The sequence below is a fragment of the Bidens hawaiensis genome, unplaced genomic scaffold, assembly GCF_021521415.1.
Source record: "Bidens hawaiensis isolate Kalapana, Puna unplaced genomic scaffold, B.hawaiensis_p1.1 tig00010636_1, whole genome shotgun sequence".
NCBI classification, from domain to species: domain Eukaryota; kingdom Viridiplantae; phylum Streptophyta; class Magnoliopsida; order Asterales; family Asteraceae; genus Bidens; species Bidens hawaiensis.
The window spans coordinates 422,057-443,861 of NW_027491815.1; the positions used below are offsets into that span (position 1 = coordinate 422,057).

At 34.0% G+C, this 21,805-nt stretch overlaps 4 protein-coding genes and 1 pseudogene across 6 annotated transcripts in view; 2 read left to right on the plus strand and 3 right to left on the minus strand.

Annotated features, from left to right (window-relative positions):
* LOC143535840 (uncharacterized) overlaps positions 1-21,805 on the minus strand; it is a 209,308-nt gene that overhangs the window by 110,157 nt on the left and 77,346 nt on the right. The window lies entirely within an intron of this gene.
* Positions 912-4,237, minus strand: LOC143535822 (glutamate receptor 1.3-like; annotated as a pseudogene). The gene is made up of 5 exons (XR_013135777.1): positions 3,922-4,237; positions 2,397-3,545; positions 2,025-2,325; positions 1,560-1,945; positions 912-1,380 (listed from the first exon to the last, which is right to left on the minus strand). The product of XR_013135777.1 is annotated as a glutamate receptor 1.3-like (transcript).
* Positions 5,609-9,770, minus strand: LOC143535831 (FRIGIDA-like protein 3). Of its 2 annotated transcripts, none has more exons than XM_077029970.1 (4): positions 9,678-9,770; positions 7,635-8,752; positions 7,365-7,537; positions 5,609-6,295 (listed from the first exon to the last, which is right to left on the minus strand). In XM_077029970.1, the coding sequence occupies exons 2-4, from the start codon at positions 8,662-8,664 to the stop codon at positions 5,894-5,896; spliced, it is 1,605 nt and encodes a 534-aa protein (XP_076886085.1). In that variant the 5' UTR covers positions 8,665-8,752; positions 9,678-9,770; the 3' UTR covers positions 5,609-5,893. The 2 variants fall into 2 exon arrangements, with proteins under 2 accessions (XP_076886085.1, XP_076886086.1); XM_077029971.1 differs by having other exon boundaries at positions 7,635-8,684; positions 9,678-9,746.
* The window catches only part of LOC143535841 (CBS domain-containing protein CBSX3, mitochondrial-like), a 259,822-nt gene continuing 254,414 nt past the window's right edge, over positions 16,398-21,805 (plus strand). Inside the window, exon 1 of the mRNA XM_077029985.1 lies at positions 16,398-16,412. The gene's annotated coding sequence lies outside the window, so the exon portion shown is untranslated. The remainder of the gene's footprint in view (positions 16,413-21,805) is intronic.
* Positions 17,285-21,371, plus strand: LOC143535839 (probably inactive leucine-rich repeat receptor-like protein kinase At5g48380). The gene is made up of 4 exons (XM_077029982.1): positions 17,285-17,427; positions 18,441-19,339; positions 19,866-20,978; positions 21,277-21,371. Exons 2-3 carry the CDS (start codon positions 18,497-18,499, stop codon positions 20,874-20,876), a joined length of 1,854 nt encoding a protein of 617 aa, XP_076886097.1. The 5' UTR covers positions 17,285-17,427; positions 18,441-18,496; the 3' UTR covers positions 20,877-20,978; positions 21,277-21,371.

Sequence of the window (21,805 nt, forward strand, 5' to 3'; positions counted from 1 at the left end):
TTTAATAAAATCTTCCTATGTATATACTCTTATTTAAGAAAATGGACCAGATTCATTGGATACTTTCTTTAATTAATATCATTTTACAATACAACTTGGTATAGAAAAATTATCTTAAATTGCCTTGACTTTGCCTTACAAATAAAGAAATCTTTGCAGATGTCATTAAAAATTTGTATTTAAAAAAAAACTTGAGGCTTAATTCTATAAATCGGAAGGATTTGGTAAAAACACCATATTTTGCATAAAGTTAGTCTCAATATTACAAACTATATTTATAATTTCTCACTTTTTGAAGTAGATTAATTTTTGCTCTATTGTTTTTCTTAGTTTCCCGGTTTGTCAAAAATATTTAAAAAGTTAATATTTTTGCTGTATAAAAAGAGTAATTTTGAAAATTTGGATAAAAAAATTCGCTTTTTAGACTTGGTTTAGCCAAGTGCAAACATCTTCATGATAATATATTGTTCTTTCGATTTTGTGAAGACAACTTGTAAATACTATCAGGAGAGTTCAAGTAACTTCAGATGTTCAACATAGATGTCTCAACATTACACAAACAATTTAATCGTTTCCTGTTTATTGATATTGAACCGGCATCATCAAAGGAATGTGGCAGTTCAAACTCATCCACTAATTAAGCGCTTGATAAGATGTCCCTCAAATTCAATACAATCCAGATAGGCTTCATTTCGTTTCACCCAATTCGCTCGTTGGCCTACAGCCCGCCCAAACATACAGTATAATGTTTTACAAACATAAAAACCCAATAGCAATAGTTTGAGCGGCTGACTCAAAAGAAAAACAACGTAAGTAAATAAACTTAAACATGATTAAAAAAAATTATCGAAGGATCAATAAACTTCCATAGCATTCATTTTATATATACAATTCGTGTTCTTGATAAAATCGTCTAGCAAAAGGAACTCGTCAAATGATCTACTCAGGCTACATGCATATATACTTTGGTAGAACTCTAAGAGGATTAAATACATAGATAAACCAGTAAGTTGATCAATGAGTTTAGAGTCTACTAGTAATTTGTTATATCCTGATGGCATTTCTGTACAAGAGATGCCTCAAACTAGCCACCAAATTTTGATTCAGGATGAAGGAAATAATACTATGGACCTCCAGTTTTGCACGAAGCAAGAAAATCAAAGATATCATGAGAGCTAAAGTCGAAGACATTCCACTTATAAGAAACAAACCTCGAAACCTACTGGAGTTTAAGGTTTTCGGCTTTGGTGGAGAATCTTGGGATGATGATGATTGTTTCTCAAACCACTTCTTTTCTAAAACTCCAAGAGTTCCATCTTCTCTAGTTTTTGCAATTTGTCTGGACATGTCCGTTGCCAAAGGCGACCCCTTTTGAAATATCTAAATGAAATAAATGTACGTTAGATCAACTGCCAAATTTTTGTTACTGTCGAGCAGTTTCATTATTCGTTCAATACATTTACTCCAATCGTAAGGGAAAAGATGTTAAAGGTGTTCCAAAAATGTCCACGATCGGGTAAATAAATGAACATTGGAAAATGGAAAGAAAGGATACTTACAAAGCCCAAACCAGAAGTAGTAGGTTCTGATGAAATCATTGCATAATCACCCGAGTACAAGCCAAGAAACATTTTGATATAAGGGTTTTCATCGATGATAGCATCGGCACCACCATGCTTTCCACCTTTTGATAACGCCTCGGCATAATCATCATACGAATAGTACGGTCTACGCCTATAATCCTCAAAATTCAAGTTGTTAACGGTCCTTCCTCCCACAAAAGAGCCACCATGAAACCCCACGGTTCCGCCCTTTGATGCTAACTCAAACTGTTCAACAGTTAGAAGTGAGGTCAATACTGCAGTGTAACTCGAGATCAGTATAAGTACGACAAGTAACCAAACAAACGCCACGAACTTTGACAGATTACTCGACAGCTTCTCTCCTACATCACAAGTAATTGTCGGTAAATTAGTATATGCGATGGCCGTCCATTTACTTTACAAGATAGAAAGAGAGAGAACTTTGAGCAAAAAATAGTGTCATTAGGATGAACCAAAAGGTTGTTCCAATTTGCTGCGCAGGGGTATTTTGGGACCTTTGATCCATGGACTCAATTGCCCAAACCACAATGCCGGTGAGGATAGCGAAAACAACAGTGACTAGCCATAGATCCGCATCGAGTGGCTTCAAGAAGATCCACATGTCATTATGGTTTATTTTTGCCAGTGTTCCTATGCCCATGTCACTGTAAGTCGATGTAAAGTCAACTAACTCAGATCTATTGGCAAGAATTGTTGAATCACCCAAGATAGCATCAATCTCCTGAAATACACAAATTGCATGAATCTTTGTACATGAAGCGATATTATTTCTTATTCGGAGAAGTAACATACATTTGCAGTAACTTTCTTTATAAGTTCATCATAAGTTTCGTTGGCAAATGGTATTAACTCATATTGTACTTCATATGGCAATGCACCAATGCAAGCATTAAACACATCCACCGAGAAACCGGTGGCAGTTGTTACATTTTTCTGAACGTCATACTCGGCATCTATGAAATACTTGAACTTTCGTCGTGTTAGAACGCCAATTTTCAGCTTTTTAGCATCACTCGTTTGCAACATGCGACGTTTTGGAGTGACTCTAGACCCTCTTTCCACATTGCGTATCACATTTACAATATTGAATCCATTAGAGACTAGCTTTCCATCATGAAGTTGAAACTCGCCACTTACACCCGTCAATCTTGTTTTTGAAAGCTCATATTGAAGCATCGAATCCATTTGAGTGACAGCAAATGAAAACTGAACCCCGAGCCTTTGTACTGACTCGGATAGTGCCCAAATTGTATCGTATGCCCATATGGAAAGCACACTTACCTCTCTTGATGCTAAACTAGGGTACTTAATATTGCATTCATTGTACCATCTTGTGGTTAAGTTTAGCAGCTTTCCTTATGATGGTATATTAGACCTTAAACCTATCACTCCTGGACTTGACGCGAGAACTTCATTATCCTCTTGTAGGATGTCAATGGTTTCGTGTGTCACAATCCAAACATAATCTTCATTTATCATTCCCAACCTTTTGCCAATTGAGAGAATTCTAGATGTTAATAAAGATGACATATGTAAAACAATTACCTTTTGTCTGACTCATCTTGATCTTTGTCAACTGTTGAGCGATTTGATCATCCGTGGACAAGGCAGGAACCGCACATCGGTGACTAACACTGATGCTTTTGTCATGAAACGATTCAAGAAAATATGATAAGATTTCTCGCCCACAGTCAATGTCCTCGTATAAAAATATAACATCCCTCCAACCGAAAGAATCCACGAGGGCAGTAACACTTTTTGACATAGCCGATTCGTCTTCCTTGATTTGAAACAAGAATGGATATTCCATGGAAGGGGAACCCGCGAAGGAAAATATAGGGACTCTATCTTTATCAGCGATTGGGATTAATAACTTGGCTTCAAGATATGTCTCTGGGCCTATGATTGCCTGCACCTTAATGTTATTCAGAAGATCATGCACTGCCCAGGAAAAGGTATAAGAAATTAATATCATGAATTCAAGATAAATCAATAAAGCCAAGATATGCAGCATGATTATAACTATATTGGACTAAGTGGTGTTTTGTTCACATGTAATAACAGTAAAATTAAATCAGATAGGTTCAACATGTTAAAAGAATTAAATATTAAATCAGATAAGAGTCCCTTTTTAAAATAATTAGAATGACAATAAGTAACAGTTACTTTGATTCTAACTAATTTTTTTTTCTTTTCTTTTCTTTTTATTTTTTGTGTTTAAAACTAAAGATGTAACACAATGTATTCTAACAGTACCAGCTAGCAATATGATAAGAGAACACCCGACTACTCGAGGACAATGAAAAAGAGATCATACCAGCTGACAGAGCTTGTAAAGGGTCACCTTTCGAGTCCTTTGTGTGGAGAATGTTCCTCGTTCTGTAGTTATTGTTACGTGCATAAAAATCAGAGATTGCATAAGTCATCATGCTGTGAATTGACTTCCCAATCCATGACTCCATGTCAAGAACGACGCCAACTAGTATTATAACTTGTTCATGCCAAACCATTCTACTGTTTTCAGGTGAAAATGAATGTGTGCTTAATCCATGGTTTAAAAAGCCCAAGAATAAAAGAAGCAAATGGCTTATTTTACTAAGATTCTGCGGCTTCATATTTGGAAAAACAAATACAAAACAGATTCTAATGCTCAAATAAACTCTTCAATATTTTATACTTAAAAACATTTACTTCCATGTGAAGCAAGTCAACCATCCATCTTTTGACCAAGGAAAAACAGTAAGACTTTTCAGATGTCAATCCGTGAAACATGAAAGTAAAGGAAGTGGGTAAACGGAAATGCTAAAATTTCGTACGAATTAAGCACAAGAAACTACCTGGAAATCTGTCGATTAGCGTCGCTGAATTAACAATATGGTTAGGGGACTTCTTTGACAATTTTTAAAAAGATATTCTTTGAGAAAAGGGATAGTAATCTAATGACTAAGAACAGTTTGATACTTACTTCTATGATACATTACTCACTTGAGTGATTGAATGAGTATAACTTGGTAATAAAAAAGGCCAACTAGTATGACTTGGTTGTACCAATAAAATTAACCTTTCCAAATTACTAGCATGACTTGGTCATAAATAGAAATGAAGTCATACTTGAAAACTTGCATTAATTCAGAATGATGTTATTAGTCAAAGTATTGTTTAAATCAAATGAAACCATTTTTTTTCTTTCTTTATTTATATATTTTTGTCACTTTGTTTTAGACAAATCTCATTGAATACATGACATATGAAATGGTTTCAATGTATGTCTATCTCACTATTTATAACAAAATGGCATTCTTAAAACGGTTTATACACATTGAATTGGAAAAATTAAAGCCACTTATGAAAACGTAAACATATGTAACTGTGCATAATAAAATTTGACATGGTGGTCCATTGGCACTAGCAAAACTTGGACGAAAACACCGAAGAGGGTGGACAAAAATACTTATAAAAAATTCATAAACGGAGGGAGGCAGACAAAATTTCGGATGAAAATGGGACTTATCCCACACCAGACCCTGTTTTCAGCCTTGGCAAAAAATTCATAAACGGAGGGAGGCAGACTTAAATTTTCGGATGAAATGGGACTTATCCCAGACTAGACCCTGTTTTCAGCTTTGGCACCGGGTCCTGATCGAGACACACCTCCCAAAATCGACTGCACAAATAAATGTCTCAATCTTGCTCATGTCTTCATATTATGGTGGTTCTGTTTGGATCTGTATGTGTAATGGGAAAATCTAAATACCACACTGATCGTATTACTCGATGTATAGAGAGAGATTCATCATAGGGTCTAGTCTGGGATAAGACCCTAGTACATAGGGTCCGGCCGCGGATAAGGCCCTATTACAAAGGGTCCACCCTAATACATAGGGTCTAGCCCTGAATAAGGCCCTTGCACATCAGGTGATTCGGGTCATGTCCGGGATAAGGCCATAATGCATAAGGTCAGGGCCCAGATAATGTCTTGGAACATAAGGCCTCAGATTGTACACAAGGCCTTAACCGAAGCACATATGATTAACAAAACATAACAACGGACGACAAAACGAAGTCACAAACTAAGCTAACACTGATAACACGTGTATTGAGAAATTACAACATCAACTTATACAAACAAATTACAAAGTCAACAAGACTAACATACATTTTTTTTCCTTCGATTTTCAGCGATTTTTTTTTTTCCAAATTGAGTTCATCATACGAGTAACTCAAAAGGGTTAAAGACCTAGAAGTTAAAATAACAACATGATCAAAGTTTCTCATCATGACTCATAAACTTAGTGAAGATAAGGAGCTTGGTAATGAAAACCATTACCAAAGTAGGGTCCATGGTTCGTAGCCATATTGTAGGTGGTTCCTACAAACGAGTGAGCATGGTTCTCGGGTGGTCCAGGGTAATACATGTACTGAGCTGGTGGCGCATACCTGGTGGCATAGAAGTTTTTGTCAGCGGTGACGGTGGTGTTGCGGGGTCCGTATCCTGCAACACCATTGGCTCGAGGTCTCTTGGATTGAGGTTTCACAACTTCAGTAGCTTGTTTTTTGTCTGCCTTGGCTTTCTCTAGTTGAAGGATCCGTTTTTGAAGCGGGTCTACTGGGTACTCGTTTCCAAGCTTGTGCTCTTCAATGCATCTGATGACGGATTTCAGTGCTGATAGTTCTTTTTCGCTGACATCATTCTGAAATTTGACAACCAAAAGATGTAAATAGAAACAATAAAGAATAAAAGTATTTAAGTTGAATATATGAATATAGAATTAAAACAAAACACGATTTGAAAGAAATTGCAAAGATAGAAATACTGGATAAAGGATCCAAACAGATAACCTTTAGTGTGGGTCAAACGTGGGGGTGTGTATGGGTCAGTTTTAGGCTCAAACCGAACCAAAAACTGAAAATTCGTTTTTAGTTTTTGAAAACAATTTGGTTTCGTCTTTTTCAATTTCCGCTTTTCACAATGGGTTTGGTTTACCAGTTGGCTTTAAAACTTTGGGTTGTAAGCCCAAATTGATGAAATCGGGCCTGAAATTTTGGGCCTAAAGCTTTTTCTTATTTACATTTGGACCCAAAAAAACTTAGTTATACAATTTATTAATTTCTTATAAATTACTTAAAATCGGTTTCTTCACTTCGGGTTTGGTTGATTGCAAAACCGAATTGAAAAATCAGTTTTTCAAAAAACAGAAAACCAAGCCAACAGTTTTTTATTAGGTTTGGTGTGGTCATTCAGTTTTGTGTACACCTACACCCCAAGTAAAATGGGTCGGGCCAACCCACAAGCCCTTTTTGATTTTCTTTTCTTGAGCTTTTTAAATAGTTAATATGTTTCATATAATCTTTTATATAACAAATTATTATGTGATGATCTAATTGTTGTAATAAAACAATTTAAGAGGCTTTATGCATTCTGAATACACTTTGGATGACTCACAAGACCAATTTAGCCCTTTTTTTCCGATTTAGCTTTATTTTAAAATTTACTCATTTAACCTGTTATGAGAGATACCTCGAATCAAAATTTTACTCATTTCACCAGTTAGAGACGTATAACCCGAATCAAGAGATACTCATTTGACCAGTTAGAGACGAAGTAAAGTTCAAATCAAAATTTACTCATATGGCCCGTTAGAGACAAAGTATAACCCGAATCAGAATTTACTCATTTGGCCCATTAGAGACGGAAGTATAAACCGAATCAGAATTTACTCAGTTGAGTTAGAGACGAAGTAGAGAGTGAACAAGAGTAACCTGAGCACTTGGCGAAGCATTTCCTGCTTTGACAGTTGAAGGTACTTTAACGGCTTCAGTCAGGTAGGATTTCAGTAAAGCAACAGGAGAAAACTGCTCAGTGAGTTCAAATGCAAATGCAAGATTAACAGCATCAATATGTCTTCCATTGTTTACCAACACCTCAATCACACCTGACAAAACCAACAGTCAAAAACAAAATTACAGTTAACGCTTGCATAGAAGTAAAAGATATCATTTTTTTTCTTAAACGTGTCAAAAAATAGTCACCTGGCATCTTGTCAGACAACCCAAGAAACCGACAAAGATCAGCTGCCTGGTGACGCCTAGAAACCATTGGTATCAACTTGACCAAATCTTCATGAACAAAATCAGAATCAACACCAAAAGTAGCAACAAGTTGCAAGAAAGCATGAGCCTCCAATGAGTTCCCACTGCTAGCATCCAAATCAAGATCATCTAACTTAGGTTTCCATTCGTGTGCAATAACCTTTGCTCTGTTCTTCACATCTTCAGTGATCACCTTACAAACAGTACCCGCATCAAGATTTGCAAGCAGAACACTTAAACATTCCATTAACATTATGCACGTTCGCCTCAAACCTAAAAGATTTGAATCTTTTTTCGCATCTGAATTTGACCCTTCTGGAATATAGAAACCATTAAGTGCATCTAGAACCAGACCACCAGGGTCACTTGCAACCTTCAGTGCTATTGGTAGTTCTTGTTTAATAGAAGCAATATTCTTGCGGTTATCTGATATGAATTTGTGAAGTCCGCTTGCATCCATCTCTTCACATAACTTAACAAGCTCTGGATTCGATAGCAGTTTCACATCATCTTTTTCAAATAATGTTTTCATACCAATAACTTCACATTCAGAAGCCACTACATCAAGTGGCTTCTCGGTATTAACAGCTACAGCTTCAGATTCAGTTTCTACATGTGTGTTTTTGTTCTTTTTGAGGACGTTTGAGATTGCAATAACCGCAACGTCTCGTTTCTCTTGAAGTCTAACCAATGAAGCTTCTTCTTTAGCCATAACAGCAGCACGTCGTTTCTCCAAAACCTTTTGGGCTTGAACAGTTTTCATTTCAAACTCTTTTTCTTGGTCTTCCAACTCAGTAAACCGCCTCTTCAGTGACTTCTCAAGCCCATGAAAGTGTTCTTCAATCTGTTTCCATTTCAGGTTTAGGGTTACAGCCCGGTGACTTTCCAGCTCAGCAAATGCTTTCTGAAGTTGCTGTATTTTGGAGGTTGTGGACTCCAAGAGTGTAGCAACTGAATCCGTATCTTCCATGGCAGATACGCACTATAAACCTTCAAATATAGCGAAAAACATGATTGATATTTGACAGTGATACTAAACAAATGAAATTGCAGACAGCCTGAAAATGATTAAAGTAAATCGGGTTAATTTTAGAGCAACGGATGAAATTAAAGTGTAATTAGGATTCAAATACATTTAAATTAAACGATTTCTTAATTCACAGGCTCGATCTAGCTTTAAACCGAAACAACTGAGATACAAAACAACAACTCAAACTCATTTTCTCTAGAACCACAGGTGAAACTAAGAGCGAATTTAGAAGTAAAACTGATATTCAAATACACTGAAATTAAACAATTTCTTAAAACTAAAACCCTAGCATTTAACTGAAACAATTGAGTGACAGAACATGAAGTCAAAGTCATCTTCAAGTTAATTCCGGAACCACCGGTGCATATAAAAGTGAAATTAAGTCTCAAAATGAAACAATTTGTTCGAACTTAAGCCCTAGCATGAAACAACTTAGCTACAAAACATCAAGTCAAACTCATCTTCAAGTTAATTCCAAGAACCACAGGTGAAAGTTGAAACTAGAAGTAAAATTAGAGTTCAAATACATAAAAATTAAACAATTTATTAGAACTCAAACCCTAGCATAACTCAAACTCAACTTGAAGCTAATTTTAATACCACGGGTGAAATTAGGGCTCATTTACAGGAGAATTAAACATTTTTTTTCTTAGAACTGAAACCCTAGCTTGAAACGAAACGAAATGAATGAAGATAATGTTTCATATTAACTTTCAATTAAACGGAAAACAATTGAGCTACAAAAGATGAAGATGAAGATGAAGATGAAGATGAAGTTAAAGTTAAAAGTCATCACCAACCGATTAAATAAACTGACTTAGTAGCTACCGATCAACAAACCGACAGTGACTTTATTTACAACTAATTGCAATTCAACAGAAAATGAAAACTATAAATTATGAATTGAAATAGTAATATTATAAAGAAGCAATATACAGTTTGACGGAACTTACGGAAGGCGGCCAATTCCGATCAAGCCATTCTGTGTATATGTGTGTGTGTGGAAGATAATAATAATAATAATAATAATAATAATAATAATAATAATAATAATAATAATATCAAGGAAGAAAAGAGGAAAGTGAGAGAGAGAGTGTTTGTGACAAAATATTGCTTTGTTGTGTTTTTGCAAGAGTTAGTTAATGCACGCGCTTTTGGTTAGGTGGATGGATGGATCAATGAGTGGTTGGATTTTATTTTTAAAATAAATTAATATAATTTGTAATAAACTATGGGTGTGAATGAATAATTTAGTTATTACAACGGATAAAATTGGTTAAGGAGTTAGTGATAGAATATAATAATTAAGTTCTTAGTTGTAATTTTGTTGTCGTAAATATTTCGACTAGACGTTAATTAGTTTTCGTTTAAATTTGATAAATAGCCGATTAATTCTGGTTAATTTTAATTAATTTTTAATTTTCTCTGTATTATCTGACTAATGACTATGATTACTACAACACTAACGAATTGTAAAGAGAGAATAAATAAAGTTATAGATGATTCATGAACATATTAAACTTATATAATGAATTATTTATCAATTTCATATTTTTGTTGTACTTAAACTTTAAAGTAATAACCATACAAGTTGCGAGCTTTACTCCATAAGATTTGACTTCTTTTATCATTTGTTTTTTTTATTAATAGAATAATGATCCTTTTGTATTAATGTAGTGTTTTATTTGAAGTAATATTAATGGGTTATCGAAATAAGGATAGAGAAGTAAGCTAGAGGTGGGAACTAGATAACAAGGTGCATCAGGTCGTTGTAAGTTTCTTTTGGTTGAAATGCCTTGTATTTAGGTAAATTGTTTCATTTGGAGCTTACTTTTAGATCTTATTGTCACAAAATTAACACTCTTAATGAAAGGTATCGACGTTGGAAACAATACATGTGTGTTGTGCAATATGAATCAGGAGTCGTCGATGCACCTTATGATTCACTGTAGGGTGGCTAAATGAGTATGGTTGATTATTCATGATCGTGTAAAGCTACTGAAGTCAACTAGTTATGATACCGTGAGGATCTTTTGGAGTATCCAGATAAGAATAAAAATAACATAGCGGAATGTGAAACGCTTCAAGCAATTTCATTAGTCACATGTTGGATAATCTGGAATGCTCGAAATGATAAGATTTTTAATAAGAAACCATTCTCGGTGGGCAATTTGGTGTATGGCATCAAGACAACGTCGTTTTTTTGGTTAAAACATGTGGGGTTGGAGTGGGAGAAACGATGCATGTTTAATTTTGTTAATTTTCCTATATAATCAACTACAAAAGCTTTTTAACTTGATTTTTTTATCATTTTCCTTTCCTTGTATGTGTTGGGCCTTTATGGTTTACAAGTGGTTTCCTTTTTCTTTTTATAGCATTGAGCCTTAAAAAAAAAGAGGGAACAAACTCGAAGCCAGTAGAATAGACAATTTTAAAACATTCCGAATAAGTGTTTGGCTATTAATTAGTTTCAAAACATTATGGGGGCGTTGGAATGGGTGGTATTACAAGTAACCCGTCTAATTACCTGCATTGACGTCAAAGTTATTAATATAGTTTACAATTTTAAAAATTACAATGTATAATAAATTGTATGTTTAATTTGTTATAAACCTGAGATTATTAAAATTATAGACTTATTAGAAGTGTAGTTGAATATTTTATACTTTTTTTGAGTGAGTTGAATGTTATGTTTCGAGTCATGGTGTCACAACGGGTAAGTTTTAATCAAATAAGTTCATAAATATTATGCAAAACAGCAAAAAAGTGTCTAGAACAATGATATATGTATCCAGCAAGATTTGCAATTTTTAAAATTACAAAAATAAAACTACAAGCACTATAAACAAATAGACAAGTGTGACATATGTGAAACACAAATATTGATAAGCAATTGCTCTTTCTTTGTCTTCTTGCCCCATGTTAACATTATATGATCCGAAAAACAAAGATTAATTAACAACAAATGACAACTTAACATCCCTAGACTTTTAGAACCAAGCTAAAATAGTTCATTTCGGCAGCAACTATTGTTACCGCCAAGCATCCAAGCACTACCGGCCCCGGACAAGGACGAGCCATATTTCCAGTCAGGGCACACTTTTTTCAGGGGCACTAGATTTACATATGTTCTTTTTAAAATATGATACCGAAAAACTTATTTGACCCTCTATATAAAGTATTAAAACGTCAAAACTAATACTATGATTTTAATATATTTGTTGCTACAATGTTAATCGTCATTTAGAAAGAATTAACTTATTAATTTGTTAGGCATAAGGGTCATTTATTTTCAAATCATACAGGGCACTTGAATTGTCATGTTCGGCTTTACTACTTGTTGTAATTGCTACCAAACATCTCCATAAAAACTCTCTTAGTCTCTTTAAGCGTTTGTTGATTTAAGTAATGGACTTATGCAAGATATTCTAACAAGTTGACTATAAAATATATATTAACTTCATTTGTTCATTTCTAATACCCCCTATTTCAAAGATTGACTCGTAGTTCTCAATTAACTATGAGTTCTAAATCATTAATCGGCTACATAAAACACTCAAATAACTTCTATTGGTTTAGCGGTATTAAGATGTTGGATAAGTATGTCCTTACCTAAGCGATGATAGTCAAAATCCAAATAATAAATAAAAATGTAAAACCAACGTACAAATACTAACATGTAGTATAATAATGGTCAAATGTTTGTCGTTGTGCACATACTAGTTTCATTTAATATTACTAATATTTAATCAGTTTTAAGATATTTTGGAGGAAAATTGTAGTTGGAATCTATGTTCATTTATTAACAAATATCATAATCGAGCATAAACAAATTTATTTTCTAAAAACGAACGAGATTCATTCAGATAGTATGGTTTCACATATGAGAGTAAAAAAGTGTTATTGCATTCTCGGGTTTGAAATACAAGGAAAATAAATGATAAGATTGGATAGAGAAAAAATGGAAAAGAAATTATATACTTAAAAGACATTCTCGAGTTAAATAAAAGAAAGTGTTAATTACATTCTTGAGTTAGATTGGAATAAAAAGATAGGAAAAAAAATTGTAACTTTACAATTATGTCCTCATAGCAACATGGAAAAGATAATTATGATAGGGTAAATTAGTAATATGGTAATTGGCTATATGTTTTCCTTCACAATCATGCCATATTTGGCATGAAAGTTTTGTAGGAAAAAAACCTTAACTTTTCTTTCCATTCTCTTTATTTTCTTTTAAAAACAAAGCAATGAAAAAAAAATATTTTCTTATCTTTTCTTTTCCAAACCATTAAAGAAAAAACTAAAAAATGCAGAGATTTGTAACATTTTTACACTAAAACTAAATAAAGGAACAAGAAAATGTTTAAAAAAAAGTGTGAAGTATTTGAATGTGATTGGTCCATAAAAAATAAATAAACGAGCATACTCGTTAAAATATAAATAAATTGAATATTGTTATGTCCATAATATCCATCATATTTCAAATAATATCTTCAAGATTGGTGTGAACATAAACAACCTTTTACAAAAACGAACCTCAAATTTCATGTGAATGTATTACTATATTTAGATTGACCATTAGCTTACAACTCTCTCTACTTTTTCCTTTCTTTCTGAACGGTGACAAGCACCTTAAACCTAAGATGTGACAAAGAAAAGAAACGTGAAAAAAGGTTAAAAATCTGCTTCATTCATTTATGCACAAGGCTCCAATAACCAATACTATTAGCTACATATATCGTTATGAAAAGTTTGATTATGGAAAAAAAAAGAAACACAAAACCAAATTTCAAATCAAACTAAAGTACCCACTACCCACAACTCAATTATTAGATGGCCAGTACGTTCACTCCCTCTGTGTAACAAGTTAAATCAAGTTAGAATTTTATCAATACAATGCTAAACGAGTAAAATATATTAAAATACAAACAACTTATTGAATAATTTAATTTGCTTTGTAGTAACTGTAACCAATCAACAGTAACATGCAAGCAACACGACCCTCAACAAAAACGCTCGACTGCTTAGTAGAAACCCGAGCGGTAGCAACTGTTCATCCTCACAACACACCATTAATGAGAACAAGTAATGGGAATTACCTACTACTAAGTAACAACTGCTTAGTAGCAAGTAACAACCCAAGGTTCCAAGCAGTAGGAATTTCTAACGTTCACTCAAACCCAACAATAGGAGCAAGCCCTCACGACCTCCCCATTAGTGGCCAAGTGTAAATGCACCGTTAAAGTATCATCGCCCACGCCACACACGCACATGTACAATGGCGTTTAGCAGCACTAAAGTCGCCCATATTTCTTATGGCCAAAGAAACAATATCTTTTCAAGACTCACTTAAACAACATTCAAAGTTTATACTCTCCTCTTATATTGGATAATATTCTTTTTGTCTTCGCAACTTTAAACATTTCCAATACTTTAAAATCAACATCTTATTAATCTTATCTTAATTTTGAACGCATTTTAGTCCGTTGCGAAGCTTTTATCAAAGGAGAACAGAAAAACATAGATATTAATTGCATTAGTATTAGTTACATATAATTATTTGTGTGTAAATATAGTGAAAACCCATAATTTTTACTAATAGCTAACCATTTGAAGTATTTTTGCAACATTACGCTCGTGTATTTAACAAATAACATAATTAAGCACAAAAGTTTTATTTTCTTAAATAATAACCTACAAGAAGATTTATTTGTTTAGCTCATGGATGCACGAATGTAAACAACCACCATGCTCATAAATCCCATAAATAGCAAAAGCAATTGATGTGATCTGAGCCCTTGGGAGTGTGTGATGTATGCATACTTCTATTAATGGAGATAGAAAGACTACTTCCAAAGAGGCAGAGAGACCCCCAAACTACAAAGCAAACAACATTATGTACGAATGTACGATAACTTGTGTATATATATTATCCAACATGTTTATAGGAATATCCAACAAACTTCAAATAATATCATATCTTATTCATACAAAATATACACTAATTATCACATTATATGATTCGGGTGATGTGTGAACATAGACAACCTCCGTAAAACATATTTATACTGTGACGAAAGTTTGATTTTGAATTAAGAAAAAAAAACAAACAAATTCAAAATTAAAACTAAATGACCCACAAGGTAGACCGTGAACACCTTCCTATGTGAAAACAAGTAAAATCAAGTTAGAATCTTATCAATATTCAAACGTCTCAAATATATTTGAAAAAGAAAAGTAAATTTGAAAAGAATTAAGAAAAGTTAAAGATAGTTGAAAATATCTAAAATTTTGTTAAAAATTTTCAAAACTAGATTGCTATGTTTAGATTCTAATAACAAATGATATGATGTAATGTCACTGTTTTCTATTATATTATGATCCATGATCCATTCTCCTATTATAACTCATAACTCATAAGACTTTATTACATTTTGAAAAATAAATTAATGTGTGATATAGGTTTCGAATCTAAGACTTTATGTTTCAAACTAACGATGTTTTACCAACTCCATTAAAGTGCTGATTGTATTTGATTTTGTGACTTAACATATATAACTAAGATTTATCTTTTAAGTATAAAACCAAAATTATATTTAATTATTAACATTTTCATAATTCACAATATCACATTGTCTTCCCGTATCTCTTAAACACAACCATTTAAGATTGTTCGTTATTTCTCTTTTTATTTTATGTATAATATATTTTTATTTATTTTTCTATTACAACAAAACTTTAGTCTTTATAAATTTAGTTTTTAAATATGTGACAACATTTTGTTATAAATATCATTTTTATATACACAATATTTAATATAACAATATCGGTATGAATGCTTTATTTTGAATAAATCAAACACCAAGATTTGGTTTTCAACTTAAAGTTATAGTGCATAATATATCAAAAATTTAATTAAAAAAAAGTCATAAATAAAAATTATGATATGAAATAATTGAATTTATGTATTATATATTATATATTTTTTATTTTTGTTATAATTTCTACCCGTGTGCCCGTGTGGAGCACGGGCTCTAACCTAGTTATACATTAATTATCGTTTTTTTCTTTCTTTCTTTGAATGATGCTTTTAAGGTTTGAACCCTGACAATTTTGATAAAATATGGTATTTACAGCTCGATGAAATCTGGCTCAACTAATTTAACATAACCGTAATTAGCATTTAAACCAATCCATTGAATTAGCCTCATTTAAAGTTTCAGTAATGCTATTAAATATTGAAAGAATTACAAAGACTGTCATTTATGTTTTTATCAAATTTCAACGCTTGTCCTTTATTTTTTAAATTGATCTGGTTTGTCCTTTATATTTCCAAATGCTACACCCTACGTCATTTGGCCATAACCCGGTTAGTTTTATCATTAAATCAGGTCATGCGGATATTACATGAGGGCATAATAGTAATTTCACCACCATTTCATTTCCACCAAATAATAACACCCCAAAACCCATGATCTTTTCCTACCGCCAATACCACCCTCCGGCAACCACCAACGAACCAGAACCACACCTTCTAACAAACACCAAACCCTAATAGAGAGGGAGAGAGCCGGCCACCCATGTGAAGGTGCAACACGAATCGACAATGTTGGTTGGCGGTGCTAAAGCAGAAGGTATGGTTCATTTGAACAATTCCCACTTATTCGCCATGTCAAATCCTAGACGTACTTGAAACATAAAAGGTCAAAAATAGATAGAGAACCATACCAAAACTGACATTGATATGGGAAACCATGACATTAGCAGTGAAGACTTTTAACATGAAGCGAGGACGAGAATTAGCAACTAGCAAGGGCAGTGGTGATGCCTTAATAGTAGAAGATGAAGAGCATCATTTAAAGTTGCACAAGCGCCCTCCTTCGATAAGGTTGCTTAAGTAATGCTTAACAATAATAGAACTCACGTCGTTACAATCTTAGAGAGGGTCGAAGAGGAAACTGGTTTTTGGATTAAAACAAAAAATCCTATTATCATGTAGTAGTTGTAAGTTGTAATCCCTCATTGTTTTTGGTTGTATGGTTTCCAATGCCTTGACCCTAAAATTTGAGGTTAAGCTTTTGGGTCTTGTTTATAATACATAACTGTTTAAAAAGAAACAAAATTTGCTTAACATCCTTCTTTGGCTATGTGTCATCCAAAAGACTAGGGGGGTGACTTTTTCTTTTAAATGAAATCGACTATTTTACACCTAATAAATACGCTACTAACCGAAAAAAATTAAGCATGTTAGTAACTAATAAACGCTAAATTTAAAAAATAACCAACCATACACCAGAAACATAACCCATAATATCCAACCCACCAACAGATTAATTAACTCTAAATATTAACTTTTAAACCCACTTTAAAACCAAAATGATCAAAATCTTTTAAAAATAATAATGTATCAAAATCCCATCCAATCCAACGTCACCCAACAAAATGTTGCCCATTTTTTGGTCCAAATTACTTTCTTTCTTTCTTTCATCAAAATTCCCCAAAAGTCACCACTTCACACAAAATAGTAACAAAACAACTGAAGGAAGCATTCAGCAAGCGTACCCATTATTATTAGTCGTCGCTTGAACCTTCACGGCTTTTACTTCTTTGACCCGATTGCCAACAATTTTCTCTTCCACCCATTAAACCCCATCTTCTCTCTTCTCATCCTTTCATGTTCAAGATCTCCAATCTCACACTGTAAGCTCTGAAATTTATGAAATATTTGATCTTGATTTCATGGAATTGATCTGGGTTTTTGCTTATTTGAGTTCTTGATCATGTTTTGCTATCTGGGTATGTGCTAGTTTTGCTGGAAACTCACTAATTTGATCTGGGTTTTTGGTTATGTGAGTTCTTGATCATGTTTTGGCTTATGGGTATGTGCTAATTTTGCTGATTTCGGTGTTGTTTGATTTGGGTTTTTGGTTATTTGGGTTCTTGAACATGCTTTGGTTTATGTGTATGTGTTAATTTTGCCGGAAACTTACTAATTTGATAAGGATTTTTGATATTTTAACTGGGTTATTATAATCTTGAATTGTTATAGAAAAAAAGATGACATTTTTGACATGAGTTTTGGGTTTAGGTTGATGATGATTGGTAAAGTTTGGATTTTGGGTAAAAATTAGGTCTTTAATTTTATGGGACTTTTGGTATTTCAATTGGGTTTTTATAATATTGAATTGTTATAGGAAAAAGGTGACTTTTTGTTGTCATGAATTTTAGGTTTAGGTTAATGATGATTGGGGAATTTTGGATTTTGGTTATAAATTAGGTCTTTGATTTTTTGGGATTTTTGATACTTGTTTGTGAGTGAATGGCTTTTTGAAATATATTAATTGACCTTTTTGTTCTTAAATAATTTACCTTTAAAGCCACTCTTCACAAGAATGATATACTTAAGACGAAAGTGTTTATACATAGTTTTCTCCTATTGATGGATTCTTGAAAGTTTTTTATGTTGTTTTGGTTCTTAGTTAGGTCTTTAACGCCATTAAAAGTCATATTACTACTTCAAACTCGTGTAGATATCAGATATCGTCACGCGCTGCTTTGTTATGGTGGATTACTTGATTTTGATTCTCTTAGCCACACTTTATACTTCTAATAATCTGATTTATCTAGTTTACTGCACTTCATATGGCAGAAGAAAAAAATAAAATTTTGGATCCAGGGGTGTCAGTGGTTTTGATTATTTGCTATCTTTTCAGGCTTCTTTCTTGAAACTGAAGGTTTCTTGCACCTGAAGTTTCAATCCTTATGCACAATGGCTCCTATGCAAACGATGACAACGCTCAATACGCGAACGATAACGTTTATATGTGTTTGGATACTAATATCAACTACTTACAGCAACGCGGTCCAAAGTGACATTGACTGCTTAAGATCCATTAAAAATTCACTTCAAGATCCCGAGAATCTGCTTTCTTCATGGGATTTCAATAACAATACCGAAGGGTTCATATGTCGGTTCACAGGCATCGAATGTTGGCATCCGGACGAATCTAAAGTTCTAAATATTCGTCTTTCCGACATGGGTCTAAAGGGTTGGTTTCCACTCGGGCTCAAAAACTGCACCTCGTTAACGGGCCTGGATCTTTCAAGCAACAAACTTGACGGGCCTTTACCGAACAATATGACGGATTATATTCAATATGTAACTTCTCTTGATCTTTCATCAAACAACTTATCGGGCGGGATCCCGGTGAGCATTTCAAAATGCTCGTTTCTTAATGTTATTAGGCTCGATAACAACCAGTTTACGGGCCCGATTCCGTTGGAATTGAATCAGCTTAGTCGAATTAAGGAGTTTAGTGTTGCTAATAACGGTTTGACCGGTCAAGTTCCGTATTTTCAAAATGCTTTCGAGAACTATGCGGGGAATCCTGGATTATGTGGTGGAGACAAATTGCGTGCGTGTCAAGGAGGTAGTAAGAAAACACACATGGGTGTGATTATTGGGGCGGCGATTGGCGGTGCTACTCTGGCGGCCTTGGTTGTTGGTGGCGGGATGATGTTCTTTATGCGAAAGGTTGTTAGAAAGAAGAGAGAAGAGGACCCGGATCAAAATAAATGGGCCCGGAGTATCAAAGGAACTAAAAAGATTAAGGTAAGATGATTCAATCCTGAAGTTAATGTGGATAACATGTTAATATTGATAACTTTACGGGTCAAAATCGGTCAAGTTGGATTGACTTGCAGGATTTTTTGTTCTGATAAAGTGATTAAAAATAACTAAATGTTGTGTCAATTACAAAAGTTTTATTCTTTCTATAATAAAATGCGTTTTCTGAAAAATTTGACCGTTAAGCCTTTTGCTGTACTTATTTGGCAAAATGTGTGGGTCGCGCAGGCGGAGCAAGGTAAAAGCATGCACTTTTTTTGGTATGGGTCTGGTCAAATCGGGCTGACCCGAAACTCTGTATCAAAAATACTTTATAACTATTTAGCGTGTCAAATATGATTACAAATGTTTTTAGTCTTAAAGTTAAGTTTTTTTTTTGAACAAAATTGCTTATGAGGATGCTTTAAATGGGTCAAAATTGTCACATCTATGATCTACCTGTAATTGTTGTTTCATATGTTCATTTTCATTTCTGTAGCTTTAAATTTACTCACTTTTAATGGAATGACAGCTTTCAATGTTTGAAAATCCGGTATCAAAGATGCGATTAAGCGATCTAATGAAAGCAACCAGCAGTTTCAGCAAAGAAAACATAATTGGATCAGGAAGAACCGGTTCATTATACAAAGCCACACTCGAGGACGGAACCTCACTCATGATAAAACGATTACATGACACCCAACACTCGGAAAAAGAATTTGCATCCGAAATGGCAACGCTAGGGAACATTAAACACCGCAACCTCGTACCACTTTTAGGCTTCTGTGTCACAAAACAAGAACGGTTTTTAGTATACAAGTACATGCCAAACGGCACCCTACACGATAACCTTCACCCCGTTGGCGATAACGTCCCCGATATGGAATGGTGGGCCCGGTTAAAGGTTGCTCTCGGTGCAGCCAAAGGGTTCGCGTGGTTGCATCATAACTGCAACCCGCGAGTCCTTCACCGAAACATAAGCTCCAAATGCATATTATTGGATCAAGAATTCGAGCCCAAGATTTCAGATTTTGGGCTGGCCCGGCTCATGAACCCGGTGGACACGCATTTAAGCACGTTCGTTAACGGTGAGTTCGGTGACATCGGGTACGTGGCACCCGAATACGCGCGGACATTAGTAGCCACACCTAAAGGTGATGTTTATAGCTTCGGTGTGGTGCTTTTAGAGATTGTAACAGGTGAAAAACCAACTCATGTGACCAAAGCACCCGAGACGTTTAAGGGTAATTTGGTTGAATGGATTTCTGACTTATCGGGCCAGTCAAAGCTGCACGGTTCATTAGACGAGTCATTAGTCGGGAAAGGATACGATAACGAGGTTTTCCAGGTTTTAAAGATCGCGTGTAGTTGTGTTTTGCCAGCTCATAAAGAACGGCCCACGATGTTTGAAGTGTACCAGTTTTTGCGCTCGATTGGTGAAAAATACAATTTTACCACGGATGATGAGCTTTTAATGCCGACTGATTCGGGTGACGGGGATATAGAACTTATTGTGGCTCGGGAGACGAAAGGGCGGAAGTAATTGGCGAGGCGTAAGCGATTTTAAGTAAGGTGTATGTATTAAATGGTGGTTTGTGTTTGAATTAATGTTATAGCGAATATATGTTTTGGTTTAAGTATTATAGTTTATTTAGAGCATTCCCAATCCATCCCCTAAAATTATGTGAGGAGGGTTTGTAAATTATAGGGTGGGGTTGTGAGTGGTTGTGAGTGTAAATTATAGGGTGGAGAGAGAAAAGTTAGTGATTTTTGTAAATTTGGGGAAAAGGTAGTGATTTTTTTGTAAATTATATGATTAAGAAAGAAAACTGTAATGAAAAAGATATAAAAAATATTATTTAATTGAACAGGAGAGAGAAATGTTGTGTTTTTTAGTGTAATTATATAATATATATGGATATAGAGATAGGAAACGGGATGAGAATGCTCTTATAGGGGTTTTGGAATTATTGTATGTAAGTGAATTTTCTAGATATGAATGTGTATTTGAAGTAAGGTTAAAGAGGACAGCACTTATGTGTTAGAATGTCTTGTTTTTATCGATACATATGTATATATAAGTATAAATCGTGTGTACAAAATGTATATGGGGCTATAGGAATTATGTGTAAAGAGAGTGTAGTCTTCTAGAGAATTAGATCTTCAGGAGAAATTGGGAGAGCTTGGAAACTTGAAAACCGAAATATTTTGGACGAGTATCCATGTATGAGATTAGTTTTAAAAAGTTTGACCGGTGTCTAGCACGTATGGTCTTAGTTGATGCCTGTATAATTACCATAATGTAAAATGGATTTGTTAATGTATTATATATTCTTGAAATTATAATAACTAGTGTGTTGATGTTGTTGGCTATAAATTATTATTAGAATCCTCAATAGTAACTAACTTTGAAAGTTGTTCCAATCAGGTCATTGATAAAAACTTTTGTTCTAATCAGGTCATTGAACTTTC

Excerpts from the sequence above, each read along its gene's own strand:
- LOC143535831 (XM_077029970.1), bottom strand. The coding sequence starts at position 8,664 with ATGGAAGATACGGATTCAGTTGCTACACTCTTGGAGTCCACAACCTCC. Across the intron at positions 7,538-7,634 it reads GTTGTCTGACAAGATGCCAG|GTGTGATTGAGGTGTTGGTA; the intron begins GTGACTATTTTT and ends TGGTTTTGTCAG. Across the intron at positions 6,296-7,364 it reads ATGCTTCGCCAAGTGCTCAG|AATGATGTCAGCGAAAAAGA; the intron begins GTTACTCTTGTT and ends GTCAAATTTCAG.
- LOC143535839 (XM_077029982.1), top strand. The coding sequence starts at position 18,497 with ATGGCTCCTATGCAAACGATGACAACGCTCAATACGCGAACGATAACG. Across the intron at positions 19,340-19,865 it reads AAGGAACTAAAAAGATTAAG|CTTTCAATGTTTGAAAATCC; the intron begins GTAAGATGATTC and ends ATGGAATGACAG.